At 44.1% G+C, this 18,066-nt stretch overlaps 2 protein-coding genes across 2 annotated transcripts; one reads left to right on the top strand and one right to left on the bottom strand.

Moving 5' to 3' along the window:
• The first annotated feature begins 419 nt into the window (after positions 1-419).
• Positions 420-10,901, top strand: ehd1a (EH-domain containing 1a). The gene is made up of 5 exons (XM_080525339.1): positions 420-945; positions 7,186-7,283; positions 8,980-9,392; positions 9,705-9,869; positions 10,126-10,901. The coding sequence occupies exons 1-5, from the start codon at positions 548-550 to the stop codon at positions 10,660-10,662; spliced, it is 1,611 nt and encodes a 536-aa protein (XP_080381465.1). The 5' UTR covers positions 420-547; the 3' UTR covers positions 10,663-10,901.
• A 3,423-nt stretch (positions 10,902-14,324) lies between these two features.
• On the bottom strand, positions 14,325-15,247 carry map1lc3cl (microtubule-associated protein 1 light chain 3 gamma, like; the record flags this gene model as incomplete). The annotated part of the gene is made up of 4 exons (XM_080525332.1): positions 14,325-14,511; positions 14,720-14,826; positions 14,960-15,015; positions 15,190-15,247. The coding sequence occupies 4 exons, from the start codon at positions 15,245-15,247 to the stop codon at positions 14,325-14,327; spliced, it is 408 nt and encodes a 135-aa protein (XP_080381458.1).
• Between the last annotated feature and the right edge of the window lie 2,819 nt (positions 15,248-18,066).

The following is an 18,066-nucleotide window of genomic DNA, read 5'->3' as shown; positions in this document are numbered from 1 at the left end:
GTTGAGAGACTTTTATTTTGAAATGTATATTACGCTTCCGCTTACTGCGTGTCACTAAACAGCCGGTGAGGGATTTCACGCGCTCACGGTCTCCTCCCACTGTATACAGGGTTTAGTTTGTTATTAAGTCTTTTAAGAGAAACAACAATGTATTTTTTTATTTACAAAAGACAAAACCAAGGTAGCCATATTTAATATACAGCTAGTTTAGGTAGAGGTGTACTTCCTGTATGAGTACGTTGCTAGGGCTTGCGTTCGTAAATTCACTCTGAGAGCGCCGGAGCGCACACTGGGTTCAACGTCATAAAGGGGCCAAGTAATTTGATTGGACAAGAGGCATTCCATGAGTGTTGATCAGATGTCCAGAGCGAATTTACGAACGCAGCCTAGTAGTACTACTACAAGGAGGGGTGGGACAATCCAACCCTCAAGACCTCGCCTCCTACTCGTCTGCATTCTACCGTGTGACAGACAGAGTAGCATATTATTGCATTATTACAGATTCAGAAGCGACACTTTTGTGTCAACCATAGCATAGGGCACCACCATGTTTCGCTGGTCCAACAAAGATGGAAAGAAAGACCCCGAGTTGTTCCAGAATGTTTCCGAAGGTTTGAAGAAACTCTACCGAAATAAACTTTTCCCCCTGGAGGACGCCTATCAGTTCCACGACTTCCACTCACCTGCCCTGGAGGATGCCGACTTCGACAGCAAGCCGATGGTCCTCTTGGTGGGTCAGTATTCGACCGGGAAAACGACCTTTATCCGCCACCTGATGGAGCAGGACTTCCCCGGCATGCGGATTGGCCCCGAGCCCACGACGGACTCCTTCATAGCCGTGATGCACGGCGAGCAGGAGGGGGTGATACCGGGGAACGCTCTGGTGGTCGACCCCAAGAAACCCTTCCGCAAACTCAACGCGTTCGGTAATGCCTTCCTCAACAGGTAAAGCCTCTTCCTAGTAACCCCCCAGTAGGCTACCATGTCAATGTAATACATGTTTGTATTGATACAGTTCGTGACGTTAGAATTATAAGGTTCTATCTCCATTTTTGTCAAAATTGAGTTTTTTACATAATCTGATCCATTAGGTGTTTATTAATGCCTGTGTGGTGTTATTTTTAAAATGTTGACATTTTTTAGTTAGTAATTCATAAAATACAAAGGTTCCATCTCACAAAACATAATGGAATGTCAAAACTTTGACGCTCAATATCTCTGAACTACCCTAAACGGAGATAGAACCTTATCATTCTAAGCTCACAAGTAGTAGAATTATAGCAGGCTCTCCACGTAATAGTTGGAAAGAATGATTTATAACGTACTGCTACACATGAAAACATAGGCTACAACTCAAGCTACAGCATTCACAAATATGGTTTATTGCAATGATTGAAAGTGTCAATGAAGTGACAACCTCACTGTCGTTGTTCAGTGGCATCGCTCAATATTACAATCATACACCCACGAGCATCCATGCATGTAGGCACAACGTTGTCTACTCTTGCACAATGTTCCTGTCATCTAGCCCAGTGTGATTTCATCAGCACATCAGAATGTAGGCTTCATAACCACAACATCCTGGTTGATGAAGTGTTGATGTTACCCTGTCAGGTTGAAACAGGCATATCCCCATAACAGGTTGGAACAAGCCCCACATCCCCTCAGCAGGTTTAACTACCACTGATGTCACATCAAAACAGGAATGGTTGGGATTCAGGTAACCAAGCAACATCAACAGTGTGTCATCTTTTCCTCTGTTATTCATGAGGTTTGACACCCAAGGCTACAGGTACTACATCAGTGATCGCTGGGCAACCCCCCCCCACCCTCCCCAAGGCTTCTGCCAGCTGTGAGGTGGTATGAAATCATAGTCAATCAGTAGAAGGTTGTGGTGTGCTCTTTATGGTATCATGACATACCAGTCTGGTGATTGTATTGGTCAGGTTACTTGTGTGTTTTATGAGTCATCAACGTCATTCAGGGATCAGCTCTGTTGGTCATCAGGACACAACTCCCATTCAGGGTTCCGGTTTGCCCTGGAGGCATTATGACATCAGTCATTCAGAGTTCTAGATGTCTCTACAAGGCATTGTATGACATTACGTGATGTTAGAATTATAAGGTTCTATCTCCATTTTTGGTCAAAATGTAGATAATTATTTTACATAATCTGATCCATTAGGTGTTTATTAATGCCTGTGTGGTGTCATTTTTTTAAAATGTTTACATTTTTTTGTTAATAATTAATAAAATACAAAGGTTCCATCTCATGAAACATAATGGAATGTAAAAATGTTGACGCTCATTATCTCTGAACTACCCTAAACGGAGATAGAACCTTATAATTCTAAGCTCACGATTAGTCATTCATAGTTCTAGATGTCTCTACAAGGCATTCTATGACATTAGTCATTCATAGTTCATGTCGGCCATATGAGGCACTATGACGTCACAGTCACTCAGGTCTGAGCACTACAAAGCTTTGACATTGTAATTCTCATCTGTTCTTTAGGGCATTATGACACAGCGTTATCAACCAGGCATTAGCCTGATATAGGTATGACATCAGTAATTCAGAGTTCTAGTCTGTTCTATGGGGCATTATGACATAGGCTATGTCCTTCCATTGTCCAGATTTGAGCCCAGAAAAAAAACATTTTAAGTGACGTATCGAGGCCAATAAACATCTGCTGCCTATTTGAGTAAAATCTGAGCTAACGGAATGATTCGTGAGGAAATGGTAGTTCCAATATAGGCCCCCCACACACAGCCCCGAAGAGTTTTCCATCACATTCTCCCATACGTTCATATCCTTTAGATCAGAGTGTCCTCTCTCTGTAAGAACTTGTCTGGCAGCACACAGGAGTAGCACCCAAACAGATGGCCAGATAAACCAAAGTTGATTGTCTCTGATTGGACAGGTTTTTGGACGAGTCATGAGCTCAATCTGGCCAAGGCGGATTTCCACAGCCCCAGATTTAATCAGAGATTAGCACCAGTCCCTTACTGCCATGTGGATTAAGACACACTTAGAGACGGTCAACACTAGAGCTGTCTTACCACTATTGTGACCCAGTGCAGCACACAGCTGGATAGGATGATGGTTGTGTAAATACAGGCCTGGGTCAAGGACTCTAGTCTAACTATAGGTTGGCCCGTAACCTCCAGTCATCGGACTGCTGTGTTTGTGTTCACAATGGGAGTAGTAAGAGTCAGCAGAGTTGCAGTTCCGTTTTCACTCAGCCCGTGTTATTCCAGGGCACTGACTCTGCAGTTTAGTTCAGCTTCCAGTAAAACAGATTCCAAAGGCAAACCTCCCAAAAAGCATCTAGTTGCATAGTCCACATCCTCAAAACTAATACTGTAGTATTTTCTTAACTCTGGGATGTTGTAGCGACGGTGAGGGGAGGGGGCCAGGGGGGTTCTGTTGCTGAGGCGTGTAGAGAGACTCGGGGGGTTGTAGCTGTGTGAAGCACCCTGTGGAAAAAGTTTGATAAATGGGAAGCTTGGACAGAATTCCACAAAATGTGGAAATATGACACATGATCATATTATGATCAGCCAAAGTGGAAATTTATTAACAAAAAAATGTTTTTGTTAGACTTGGAAACCATGTCTATTGTAATAATGTGATACTGACACATTATCTTTTTCCTTATTTTCTTTGACTTTGTTTGACCATCAATCTTTCTGTTCCTCTCTGGCTGACCCCTGAAGGGACTTGTGGTACTAGTTCCTCTGCTGTGGTCTCGTGGAGAATGTGAGAGCTTAGTTCTGCGGGTCTTGTGACCTAATGCCTTCAGCCAATGTTGTGAATATTGTTCTGAGTCAGTGAGCTGGGGTAGTGGGGCAGTTCTATGATGGGAAAGGGAGAAGTGTAAAAGGGTAACAATGGGCCTCTTTGTCTGAGGAAACTGCCATCTTCTGTTTGACCCTTTCTTCTCCTGATACCAAACGTGGTAATCTCTGTGGGTGTCGTTGTCTGATTTTAATTGTACACCCAAGTCGACAGAGGTGAAACCCCCCCATGTATGTTTTTCGTTTGGCTAGGCTAATGCTAACATCTTGTATGGGAGTAAGACACAGGCTGTGTTCGGAATAGCGTACTAGCATACTACTCATACTAGATATGACGTAGATTTTGAGTATGTAGTACGTTCGAACTGTACAGTATGCGAGATTTGAGTATGCGAGAAATTTAGTAGGCGAGCAGTTATTTCCGGTAAAATTTAAGTCGGTTTTGATGGACACTAGCTCGGCTCCTATTTCCCAAAATGCATTTCGCGTCCAGAGTTGCAGAGTTGCGTCCAGGGTTGCCAGATGGGGCGGGTTACCGCCGAATGGGCTACTTGATTTTGAGGTTATAGAAAGTTTAGGCTGTAAATTGTCAATCCCATCTGGCAACCCTGTGCGCTTTCAGCCTCGTCAAACTGCGTCATACAAACTTGTCATACAGCTTTTGTTTACATTGTCCGATAGTAGGGCTGCAACGATTAGTCGACTAGTCACGACTAATCGATTACGAAAATTCGTCGGCGTGAAATGTTGTTGTCGACTAATCGCATAAAAAAAATTGCTTAAAAAAAACGTTTTTATTTTTATTTTATTTTATTTATTTTTTTTACGGAAGCCATGCAAGAATCAGCTGGGTAAGTTTTAGCTAACGTTGTTAGCCAACTGGCTAACGTTATATTGTTAGGGTCGTAATGTTTATGTTAGCTTTACTGTTACATGTTGGAAAACAACGTCTCATGGACAGGGCTGTACATGCTATGAGCGTTTGTGCTATTAATTTATTTGCCCTGTGGCACGCATGTGACAGACAGAGGCGCTTGTATGTAACGTTACGTAGCAGGGGTTTTCCATGTTGAAGCCAGGAGAACGCGAGATGAAATGAAGTGAGGGGTGGTCGCTATTAAAATACCAGGTAGTCATGGTGGATGATCATGAATGATGCTTGATAAGTGAATGCTATTTCAATTATGTTGAGTCCACCAGCGAGCTGTCTGTAAGATAAACAGCGCCAAGCGTAGCCTACTAACGTGAGCTGTCTGTAGTCTAGCCAGCAATGCTAGCTAGCCAGTCAACTAGCTCTGTGAGCAGCTGTAGCTTGGCGTAACGTTAGGTTAGATAGCTAGTTAAGCCGGATTTATGCTTCTGCGTCGCCATTTACGCGCAGCGAAAAGCCACACGACTAATCGTGACTAATCGAAAAAATAATCGACAGATTAGTCGACTACCAAAATAATCGTTAGTTGCAGCCCTATCCGATAGCCTGGGGACCGAAAGCTTGCAATAAACATTGTTTTTTGCACATATTTGAGTGTGCAGATGCTGCTGCTGCTTTTTTGCACTCTATTTGATACTCTTCAGCTGCAGCACCCCAGCTAAGTCTGATCACGGATGAGCGGTGGTATTTTCACTATACTGGGAATTAACATGTATTAACAATAATTAACATTAACATGGTGAAATGCATTCTTAGACATGACTACATTGTCATGATTACAAATATGCCACTTGAAATGCATGAAATCCAAGTTTATTTGTGTCTTACACACATGTTCACCTAGTATTTGACTGTTTGTAGCCCAATCACGAATGATCCCAGTATTGTAGCTTCAGACGGATAAGTTGGTTGTAGTGCTTAGTAAGCTAGTTACTTGAACTAGCTAAAGATGTTGGCCCCCCAAATCATTTTAAATGTGTTGTAATTATGTTACGATATTTCTGTAGAGTGAATGAACTGAACCACCGTGGTGCCACCCCGAGAAGTGAACCGGGAGTAAACTCAATGAACAGGGAGTTCAACATGCGTCAAATGCTTAAATTCACTCCGAGCAGTGTCGACATCGATGGGGGTCTCCAATCGACTCCATTCAAAGTGATTTACGATCCCGCCCCTCTCCCCTGTCCGGACACATTTGAATTTTCACCGTAAGCCCGGTAAAGCGACGTTATTAACCCGCAAAGAGTGTGCCCCGGGCACCGTATTTGTCCGTGAATAACACCGGCTAGGAAGGTGGTAAAAACACAATACTACTTTGCTAACTCCACCATCGCTATACGGTCATTTTGAGCCATCAACCAACCCACTGGCACCCCGGGAAGTTATGTTTCGAACCCCGAGAGCATGCATACATTTCTATCCGGAAAGAGTGAACTCTCCTCGGCCGCTGCACGCGCCTCCTCGGTAACGCGGAGGAACGAAAAGCTTACAGCACCGCGTATTCGAGATACGAGATCGGGCGTATTCAGGCTAGTATGGCCGTGAGCAAGAGGACCATGACCCTAAGCATCCATATGCCTGTGCCTGGAGCACTCTTGTTCATGGAACTTTATTATATAAGCACTCTATTTGTGGGTAGACTATGCACAAGGTGTCCTGGATGAAGGGAGAAGTTAAAATCGCTCTGAGAGCGCCGGAGCGCACACTGGGTGCAACGTCATAAAGGGACCAGGTAATTTGATTGGACAAGAGGCATTCCATGAGTGCTGATCATATTTCCAGGGCGAATTTACGAACGCAGCTAGCGAACAGAAGACGCAAAAAATCGTCAGATCAGATATATAAACGGGTTATTTTGGTAAACTGGACACATTTTGGGAATATTACTGTTACTTTCTCGCCTGAAAACATATTTAAACTTCATAAAATGACATGTTAACACTTGTAAAGCCAAAATTACATATTTTAGCTAATGGAGGTTTAAAATGGAGGTTTAAATTCGCCGCTCCCGGCGAAATGCATTCTGGGAGGCATTCTGGGAGGCATTATGGAGTATGCATAATGGTCGGCTGGTTTTCGGATACTACTATACTATTATTGTCAATTTATTAGGTAGTATGCAGTATATACTCATTGAGTATGCTAGTATGCAGTATGCTAGTACGCTATCCCGAACACAGCCACAGAGTCAAGGTTATCCACCACCGAGTAGCCTATCTTATGAAGAATTGTACAAATGATACATTGACTTCACTCTCACTGAAAGGTTCTCTCTTTGTTCTTATTGTTCTATTGTTCAAGTTATTTCTGGCCAGAAACAAGCATAGCTCAGTAAACCAGTGATTTAGACAATTGCCTTGCTTTGTTGCAACACTCTCAACCTCACCCAACTGGTTCTCTACAGTGCATCTGTCTCACTATCAGTTCCGCCCTCCCTCTCTGTCTCCTTGCAGATTTATGTGCGCTCAGATGCCCAACCCAGTCCTGGAGAGCATAAGTATCATCGATACCCCTGGAATCTTGTCAGGGGAGAAACAGAGGATCAGCAGAGGTAGGTTCTCCCCCCCCCACCTCCTTCTCCTCAAAGCTGGCCTAAAGAAAGAGGTCATGTGAACCCCACTTAAGTTGAGCAGAAACAGCACTGAGCACTGAAGGAAAGCGCCACCTTTGTGTACCAATAAATAGGAACAGGGTTATGTGACATAGTCGATACTGTAGTAAGGAAGCTGACTAACGCTGAGCTAACAGTGTACATTTCTCAATAATTCCTTTGTTACGCACTAGGCTGAGATTACACATCCAAAATCCCATGTTTCATGGCCAGAAAGAAAGCAAGGGAGAGTTTAAGAGATACCGATGGAAAAGAAAGACAAAGACTAAACATTGATAGGTATCAGATCTGGAAATGCGTCTGTGTGCGCGTGTGTTGGTGTAAAGTATACGTATCTGTATTTTATGCCGAGGTCACCCATTGGGGGTGGAGGGCTGAGATTTGCAGACGAAATGTGATACTTGAGAATAGCACATACCTCCGACAGCTATGACACACACTCACACTCGCCTGGCTGTGTTGTATCTGAGGTTTGACAGAGCAGCAGATGTGAGTAGTTAGGGGAGCGGTAGTGTTGCCAGTGTGGTCTGTAGTGGGCCGGGCTGAGCCAGGAGGCAGACTGCAGAGACGTGCCGTTGTTGTCTGGGGACCGTTGTTGTTCAAACCAGCCATTTGACGGAAGGAGTCTCTGTCCTCTGTTTAGTCCTCTACTAAATACCACGGGTCTCTTTGACTTTCAGATTCCCCCTTTTTACTTTATCTCTCTCTTCTGTCTGTCTCCCTTTCTGACTCCCCCTCTCCCTCTCCCTCGTCTGGCTTGCTTTTCTGTTATTTATCTGAGTGTTTGTTTTCTCTCTCCTACCTGTGAGTCTTTTTCAATCATTTACTCACTACTGATGTCTGTCTCTCTTTCTCTCTCTCTCTCTCTCTCTCTCTCTCTCTCTCTCTCTCTCTCTCTCTCTCTCTCTCTCTCTCTCTCTCTCTCTCTCTCGGTTTTCTCTCTACCTGTGAGAGAGAAAACCTTTTCTCTCTCCTACCTGTGAGTCTCTTTCAATCATTTACTCACTATTGAACACTCTCTTTCTCTCTCTCTAACACGCACATGCACACACACATGCACGCACACATGCACAAGCTCCCAGTGAAATGCCTGTGCAGCAGATCTGGCGCTGATTGTGTGTTCGCGTAGATGAGCTTTAGACTGCATTCTTCCCAGATCAGATGACACAGGCACTAATCAGAACCATAATTCCCCCTCTCTTTCTCGCTCTCTTTTTTTTTTTTCTTCTTTTCTTTTTTTTTTAAAAAGAGGCTATGCCAGAACTCCCCAGGCTTCTGTTCAGGAAAGGCCTCTATGTTGCTCTGAATTCTAGACTCATCTGTTTCGTGTTGCTTCTAAATTGGCCAAATTGGACAGTTGAATAATACATTTGTATTGTTTTGCATGGCAGGGGCCATTTTTGGATCCCACTCATTTCCTATTCATTATTTCTGCCTATGTGGGTCCACCTTCCACCCTCCAACCCCCCAACCCACCACAACATGCACCATCTTCCAATCACCAACCCTGTCTCCCTCTTTCCCTCTTTTCTATCACTTTTGCCACCCCTCTTTGGGATATCTCCTACAGATATGGGCTATCAAGACACAGTGCATAAAACTGAATCCGCTATGACCCCCCCCCCCCCCCCTCCAGGGTATGACTTCGCCGCCGTGCTGGAGTGGTTCGCCGAACGCGTGGACCGAATCATCCTCCTCTTTGACGCCCACAAGCTGGACATCTCGGACGAGTTCTCCGAGGTGATCCGCGCACTCAAGAACCACGAGGACAAGATGCGCGTGGTCCTCAACAAGGCCGACCAGATCAGCACACAGCAGCTGATGCGCGTCTACGGCGCCCTCATGTGGTCGCTGGGGAAGATCATCAACACGCCCGAGGTGGTGCGCGTCTACATCGGTTCCTTCTGGGCCAACCCGCTCCTGGTGGCCGACAACAGGAAGTTGTTCGAGGCCGAGGAGCAGGACCTGTTCCAGGACATCCAGACGCTGCCGCGCAATGCAGCGCTCCGGAAACTGAACGACCTCATCAAGCGGGCGCGCCTAGCCAAGGTGAGACATGGAGGAGGTGCAGGGGGGCTGGATTCAGGTCTCAGGTCTCAGGGGTGAGGGTATCCACTGGGTGTAAGGCAGGTAAGGGTGTAGGTGGGTGGCGGCGATAGGTAAGGAAGTAAGAGGTGTGGAGTGTGAAGTAAAAGGAAGTGAGAGGCGTGGAGTGTGAGTTGTTTCTGTCTATTGAGGCCTCAGAAAATGTGATGGGTGTGGTGAGGTGATTTTTAAAATAAATATTTACTCTTGAAGCTCTCATCTATTGAGGCGGGTTATGTTGAGTTTTGTTTCTTACGGCTGTTTGAACCCCTGTAGGTCCATGCGTACATCATCAGCTCTCTGAAGAAGGATATGCCCAGCGTCTTTGGGAAGGAGTCCAAGAAGAAGGAGCTGATCGCCAACCTGGGAGAGACCTACCTGAAGATCGAGAAGGAGCACCAGATCTCCCCCGGAGACTTTCCCAAAATCCCAAAGATGCAGGTGAGACGTAGCTCTGTTTTTTTTTTTTTTTTTTTTTTTTTTGCACATTATACACTACTACACAATGAAAGGAAAATCAGTGTTTGACCGTACAAGTTATAGTTTATAAGAACTTAAATATCATCCTGCTCTGCATTTATTCCTCTTAAAATGTAAGAAATGTAAAATGTTTCATAGGTAATCAAGACCATCCAACATAGTGTTTGTTAATGACCTCAGGCCTTAACAGAGTGTTAATCCCCCCTCTTCTCTGTAGGAGCTGTTGAGCGCTCACGACTTCTCAAAGTTCCCATCCATGAAGCCCAGGCTGCTGGAGGCGGTGGAGGACATGCTGGCCAACGACATCGCCCACCTCATGACCCTGGTGAGACAAGAAGAGGCGTCTATGTCTAACCATATAGTGAAGGGTGGAGCTTTCCAAGATTCGAACGCCGGGCCCTTTGGCCACGGTTACGGCGAAGGCGCCGGAGAGGGCATCGATGAGCTGGAGTGGGTGGTGGGCCGGGACAAGCCGACCTACGACGAACTCTTCTACACGCTGTCGCCCATCGATGGGAAGGTGTCCGGCGCCGCCGCCAAGAAGGAGATGGTGAAGTCCAAGTTGCCCAACACAGTGCTCGGAAAGATCTGGAAGCTGGCCGACGTGGACAAGGACGGCTACCTGGACGACGAGGAGTTTGCGCTAGCCAACCACCTCATCAAGGTTAAGCTGGAAGGGCACGAGCTGCCCAACAAGCTGCCTGAACACCTTGTGCCACCCTCTAAACGCGGGGGGCAGCAGGAAGCGGAGTGATCTGGGGAGAGTCCCTGAGAGGCTGCTGAGGGCGGGGGGGGGTTGGAACTGAACTGAAACTGTTTGAAAGGACTTTAACAGAATAGATGTTGGTTGGTTGCTGCATGATGGGATTGGGTATATTGTCAAAGAAATGTTTAAGAAATATACGGTCCATATGTTGATCCAAAGAAGCATGGCTTATCTTTTTGGAGAGAAACAAAAAGTCTAATTTAGAATTGTTTTATCTATATTTTTGTATTTCCTGACTATTGACTTTGAAGTTCTTTAAACTGCTTACCTTTTTTTTATTTTCTCAGATGAATAAAAACAAAATATGTACCATCAGTGTTACATTTATTACACAGGACATAGAACTCTTATTTTGAAATGGTTTGCCCCCTGCAAATGAGAGACGGCCATAGACAGCCTAGACAGCCAAGCAAGCACCTGAGAACACAGCAGATTTATCTGCTCATCTAGTAGCTTTTGGCCACAGGGAAAGATATATGAATCCAGTCAGACAAAGAAGGATGATTGAGAACGAGAGAACTGAACTCTGGAAGACATTCAGGTGACGACAGTCTGGAAGTGTGCACTGGAGATGAACAGGCAGACAAAGGACTCGTTCAGAAAGAATTATTTCTGCAAAGGAGAGCCTATTGGTGTAGTATGGGTTGAAACTTTAAAAAACTGGCTTGACTACTACATAGGTTCACACAAGAACCTCCCTAGTTACAGGGAAATAGCAAGTCTAGATGTGCCTGGTTAGCATCATTCAAATGTTTTATTTCCATATGTTAGATTAGGGTTAGGGTTAGGTTGGGATGTTAGATTCACGCTGATAAAGAGCAACCATGTTTTACGTCTCACTCAAGTTTTCAACTCGATTGATTTCAACTTCATTGTGTTTTGAAATATCTGAATCAGAATACCATCGCAGTGACTCGATGCATCACATTGATGTCTATGAAGATGATTCAACCCTGAAAATGTTGAACATTTGACAGTGTGAAAAGATGGAGGATGAACTCAGGGTTGACCACTCCTGGGCCACCCGTGGTTGACTCACCCCAGGGTCAAAAGAGGCAGTGTGAAAATGCCCATAGATCTTTGTCTCCAACACTGTATTTTTTATACATGGCACTCAAGACAAGTCCAGCTGATAGAGATATGGGCTAGTGCCAGGATTGTGAGTGATGTAGAAGCACCCAAACAGGTTTATATCTTATCTTCTGCTATCAAAGTACAAGAATGTTTTTGCCTTGTCTATTGCTTTACCCAGGATGGAAATACCAGCAATATTCTGTCATTCACTGGTCCACATGATCTCCAAGGCAAATGAAAGGGTTTGGACTGTCATCGTTGATTGGATCCAGGGCGCTCTCTTGTGTCATTAGTTGTAACTACAGATGTGTTACCGTTGTTGTGACAGTATGAGTGCTGCTGCTGAGAGATCTCTGTATGACATCTTGTAAAGAATCGTTATGGCTGTTTGAGATATTGACTGTAAAGAAGTTTGCATCTTATTAAGTGCTTCCTTTATCTGGTATGATTGTGGTATTGTCTGTAAGCCTAAAAGTGAATTGTTCAATGACTCTATTAACGTATGTTGTTCATATGTGTGCAGATTACATGAATGACAACTACCTCCTTATACGCAAGGTAGCTGCGTCATTCAACTCATTATAATATACCTAACAAAGGACATTGGTAATCTGTGCACACATGATGTAAACCCATCACAAGGCATTCATTAGTACTTTCACAAGTCTTCTTTAGCAGCACTTGTCGTTCTTCGCACATTTGATTAAATTCCCACACAGAAATAACCGCCTCTGCCATAACGTTGACTCCAACGTGGTCCAGATAGCCTCTTCCCTGCTGACGCCCACCCTGCGGTACGCTGTCTTCCGAAGCCGTGTTTCAGTTCTAGAACACATTGTCTGGGGGGTGCTAGAATGCACATGGGAGTGTGAAGTAAGAGGATGCGCGTGTCCTCTTAATTCAGTCAGTGTACCCCCTCTAAATCTCTCTCTCTCTCCCTCTGTCTGTTTGTGTATCTCTCTCTCTCCCTCTCTCTCTCCACTCTGTTCTGACCCCCTGACCCCTGCTGTAAGGTAAGTGGACATGGTTATGCAACATAGCTATAAGCAGAGATGTGCCACATCTAAGACAGGAGTGGGAAATGGGGTGGCGCAGCTTTGTGTGTAAGTACTGTGTGTGTCATTAGGTTGGTGTGTGTGTGTGTGTGTGTGTGTGTGTGTGTGTGTGTGTGTGTCATAGCCAGCTGTACGGTTCCTTAGTGTGATCATGTCCAGTAATCATACATGACTAACATCCCTCGTGTTACTGCTATATGGGTGTGGCATGTTAAAGGGTACGTTTGGATTCTTTGAACCAAATATCTATTTTGGGCTGTAAATGGCTTATTGTAGAAGGGTAAGGCAGGTTGTTGTATCGTAGAAGGGTAAGACAGGTTGTAGGTGAATTCACCTGGTTTTGGGAAACTAACTAGCTCTAGTGGTAGCCTCGTCAGAAGTCATGTGGCAATGGCTCTAAAAACATCAATATAGCCTACAGTAACATGTTGTTATAACATTGCAGAAAAAGTATGAATATTCACAATTTCTTTCTATGTACATATTTGAGCCTTTGTTCACGGTTGCACGATTGCCTGCATTTCTTTCATTGTAGCCTGATGCTGGTGCTGTTTTCTCAATTCCAAGTACCTGTACCCTTCTACAACTTGACATTTACAATAATAAAAAGCTGAACATATCCTTTAAGACATTGTCAATGTATTCATGACTATGTAATGTAACAGAACAAACGTCCTTTAAAAAGTTACTTCTTACATTAACATTGTAGAAACTTACAAAAGGATGGACATTTTACCTTTACATTTTTGCATTCATCAGACGCCTTTATACAAAGCGACTAAGTGAATCATCTTGGATCAATCAATCAATCATAGACGCTACATTAAAAGGACAGAAACCATTTATTTGAGAATGTTTTGATTTGGACAATTGAAGACAGAGCATATCAGAAAACAATGTGCCAAGTATAGACATCAAAGTCTTTACTGAGTGTCTATAATATAGTCCAAATAACATTGCATGGCTGTAACAGTTTCACATGTTGTGGGAATGAGAATGTGTCATCTTGGGGAGTGGGGGGGGGGGGGGGGGGGGGAGAGGGGCTTAAGTGCTAAGAGTCTGTTGACCAGCAGACATTGACCCCATTTTCCCCTGTCTCAACAGTTTGTGGGAGGGGGGGGGGGGATAGAACAGTCAATAGAACATTCAGGGATTGTAAGGGGCACCATAAGCACCCAAAGAGACATGCAAGACCCCAGTGAGTCCTGGGAATGGGTCAATATTCTTCACTGGGGTCGGTGTGAGCAATCTCGGGGCATCCCTGTCTAACCTGACTGGTCTAAAGGCGAGGATGTCTGTCCTGATATTCTACTCAATTATTCTGGTTCAGAGTTTGGTTTCCTGATATCATAAACCTCATGGAATACATAAGATAGAGTCAGGGTTCCAGGAGAGTCCTCTTCTTCTTAGGTCCATCGTGGCTTGTCATTCGTTGGTCGGAGACGGCCATAGGAGGGGTGGAGCTCTGTGAGGTAGAAGGCCGGAGGTGGTGGGAGGGCTCAAGACCAGACATGGTGGGGCTCAGCAGGGGGGGATGGCGTCCGCGTCCCCCCCAAACATGTCCTGTGAGGCGTAGGTGAGGTAGAGGAAGCCGTCTTGGTCACTGTGCTGGGAGTACACCTCTCCCATGCTGGCTGACATGCAGGACATGCTCCTCTCTGACACCAGCAGGTACAGTGCCTGGGTGGACTCAAGGTCGATCTTACTCCTAGTGGAGGCAGAGGAGTGTGTTAGGGATGGGGGTGTATAGTGGAGGCAGGTGGAGTGCATACAAAGTAGGGTTATAAGTCAACTATAGGATTCTCTCACACACCATACTCTGCACACTCTGCACACACTGTCTGACTGACACTAGTATTTAAACGTAACTCATTTTCTTTCTCCACTTTTTCACATTGTCACTCATAACTGCTCACCTGAGTAGACAGAGGAACTGGCCCAAGGTTAACTCGAAGGGAACGAGGAATTTGGTCTTGTCCAGAAGGGGAAGGGTCTTTTCACGGATGTAGCGTTCAACGATCACCTATACAGTCGCAGCACGCAAGCTTAGGCATCAGTACATAGTTTTCCTTGCATTTACATAGGTTATCGTTATCATTAAATGAAATCAAATTTTGTTAAATGCAAGGAGCCAGAAGAATCAAGAAAATACTCACGGGTAACTTGTTCGGGAATTTGGTTCGAATACTGCACACTTCATGTTTTCTTGTTGCTAGAAAAAATGCATGATTAGCGACTTATTTACCACATTATTATTACAGGCTATTAAATGGAAGCAAATATAACCCCAAGAAACCGTTATTATTCACTCTTCATACACCTTTATTACAAATGTGTCTATCAAAGGGCTTTATCATTTCAGAAGTAAAATGTGGAAAGTATTTACCAAGGCATTTCCTTTGCTTGAATGGCATCAGTTCCATAGATTTCTCGTAGGGAGGCATGGTTCTTCTTGGGGTGGTTTGCGAGGGCCGGTGTAGAAGGCGGTGCAGCGAGTTGCGCTGACGGTCTTGCCCGGGCTGACAGGGTAGTCCCCTCGGGTGGAAGTTTTCACAAACCGCATCGCAACAGCGCACACCGTTCCCTTTTATAGGGAACAGGGCCGGGAGGGGTCGAAAAGTTGCTGGGCTATGTAAGTATGCTTACACGAAGAAGAAGAAAGAAAAAAAAGACTAAACAAATAGCCACCCCCCTTGTCTTGATGAGCTGTTATGCATTAGGCTTGCCCTCATCATTGGTTCACATCGACTTCACACCCACTGGTTATCTCAAAAGCCACTTAAGACATATCTCAGACACTGGTGTGAGGGCACACGCTTACTGTGGTGGACTCAAGGGCATAACAACACCAGAAAAGTCAAGTAATTATGCTTTTCATTTAACAATCATCTTGTTACACAATAGATGCAATAGATAGATGCATATTACACAATAGATGCAGGCCTGTCAGTGTTATATGTGTCTGTGCACCTGATTCTTTCACCATCATTCTGTGGATATGCAAATCTGAGCCATATCACTATAGTAGTCATGAATAATTGGGTTTGGGACTGTACACACACACCAATCCGTTCTGCAATACTCCTCATGGAAGTAAGACCCCAGTAGTTTCAAAAGTATAGTTTAGTTCAGTTTAGTCTATTTGAGAATGTCAAAATCAAGCTCACATTCTTTCTCCTACTCCCTCTCTCTGTCTATGTCTGTCTCTGTCTCTCTCTTTCTCTCTCACACACACACACACACACACACACGCACGCACACACACACACACACACACACACACACACACACACACACACACACACACACACACACACACACATACGTTGACCCTTAAGTGGACTGATAGTCAAGCAGCTGACGGCACATCATGACAGCGTTTGCAATAATCAGGGACCTTCCACATTCTGATTGGCTGCCTGTTTGACACCGGCGTCTCCTTGATCAGTTCATATCTTGAGACGGCCTCTCTGTGCATTATCTCACCCCATCTGCACTGTAAGCACACTGATGAACAGAGTGCAATATGTGGAGGAAGACGTGTGTATATTCTCTAGGTGAATGTTGATTTGCACTACTTAATAATAATAATAATAATAACTTTAATTGATATAGCGCCTTTCAAAAAGCCCAAGGACACTTTACAAGGGAATGATCGGACAGACAAAACAGAAAACAAACAAAGCAAAACTGAAACAATGACTAGGGGCCAAAGGCCTTGGAGAACAGATGAGTTTTGAGGGCTAGTTTGAAGGAGTCCAGGGTGGGGGCGTTGCGGATCACTGTGGGGAGGGAGTTCCAGGGGGTAGGTGCAGCCCCGCTGAAGGCTCTGTCCCCAAAGGTCCTTTATTATAATTATAATTAATATAATTATAGTTGAGCAATCCCCTCAAACCTGGGAAGTGTGCCTGAGAATCCAGGGCACTGAATTTGAAATAGTCATGATCCAACTGAATGAATGAATGAATGAATGAATGAATGAATGGTCTTTATTGTCATTGATATAGTACAGGTACCAAACAACGAAATTTGGGAGGGGGGGCTCCCCTGGTGCTAGAAAAAAATAACTAAAAACAAGAAGGGAAAAGAGCTGGTTTACATAAATAAAGGCTATGTACACTATCCACTATACTATACTATACAAATAAAACACTGTGCTGTACTCTATTCTATGCTATACCTATTCTAACATTTCCTATCTCTGAACCTTATGTACCCGAGGGTTGTCATATAGCACATAGTGTTATTGCACATTCATTTAATGTAAGCGTTTTACACTGAGAAAACATGAACAGCTTTCTCAGTTTCTTAGTATGAGCAGTACATACTACAGGTTTAAATAAGTTATGTAACTTGTGGTTACTGTGAATAATACAATACCCTAAAACAGGCCACATGCATCTCATACACAGGCAAAGATTGCTCTCTGCTGGCAGAGGATTCACACTGCAGAGTAAGAAGGGAGCTTCTTTATCAAACGTTTTGCATCACCTACTGTAATCCAACCACCAAGATGACGACTTTGAAGAACTTGAAGTATACTTTATAGCCTACTTATACAGCCTACTGTGTATATGCTATTTATATGTTTGGAAATTGTACTCAAAGTGTATTGTTTATTGTTGTCAGGTTCAAAGATCATTATTAGTCTATCTATGATTATGTCCATCCCTTTGAAGTTATGTGTAAAACAAACAACAACATGCTGTGTACACATGAAGTGAAGCATTCTGTCTAACAATAATCCACTGAATCCTCTACTGCATTAAATGTTAACCTATAATTAGGTTATATTTATAGAAAAGGTTATATTTCACCAAGAATCATAAAATACCCATAATTTGTTAAATATCATAATGCATGCACCATAATTTTGACATTTTGACTTCTACAATAGTGTGTTGGGCGGTAACGAGATTTTCAAGGCGTTCATTCGAAAACTTCCCTGGCCAATGCCGTTCCAGTTTATGGCGGTTAGCTCCACCCTCTAAGTGGTTAGCTCCACCTCCTAAGTGGTTAGCTCCACCCCCTAAGTGGTTAGCTCCACCCCTTAAGCACTTTTTTTTTTTCTTCATCCAACATGTAACGTTATTTCTCGCATTGTTACATCGGCCGTACCAAGACACTGGCACGTTTTATCCGCAGGACAGCGTGAATGGATACAACACGCAACCATGATTGAGGATTCATTAAACTAAAATGGATCGCCTCTGGTTTGATCATATCTTTAGTGTAGTAGTACTGTAGTAGCCTATACCATGTG

Source organism: Nansenia antarctica, assembly GCF_963989245.1.
Source record: "Nansenia antarctica genome assembly, chromosome: 3".
NCBI lineage: Eukaryota > Metazoa > Chordata > Actinopteri > Argentiniformes > Microstomatidae > Nansenia > Nansenia antarctica.
Note: the sequence above shows the minus strand (reverse complement) of the source record. Positions and strands in the feature narration are given on the sequence as shown.

Excerpts from the sequence above, each read along its gene's own strand:
- ehd1a (XM_080525339.1), top strand. The coding sequence starts at position 548 with ATGTTTCGCTGGTCCAACAAAGATGGAAAGAAAGACCCCGAGTTGTTC. Across the intron at positions 946-7,185 it reads GGTAATGCCTTCCTCAACAG|ATTTATGTGCGCTCAGATGC; the intron begins GTAAAGCCTCTT and ends GTCTCCTTGCAG. Across the intron at positions 9,870-10,125 it reads CCAAAATCCCAAAGATGCAG|GAGCTGTTGAGCGCTCACGA; the intron begins GTGAGACGTAGC and ends TCTTCTCTGTAG.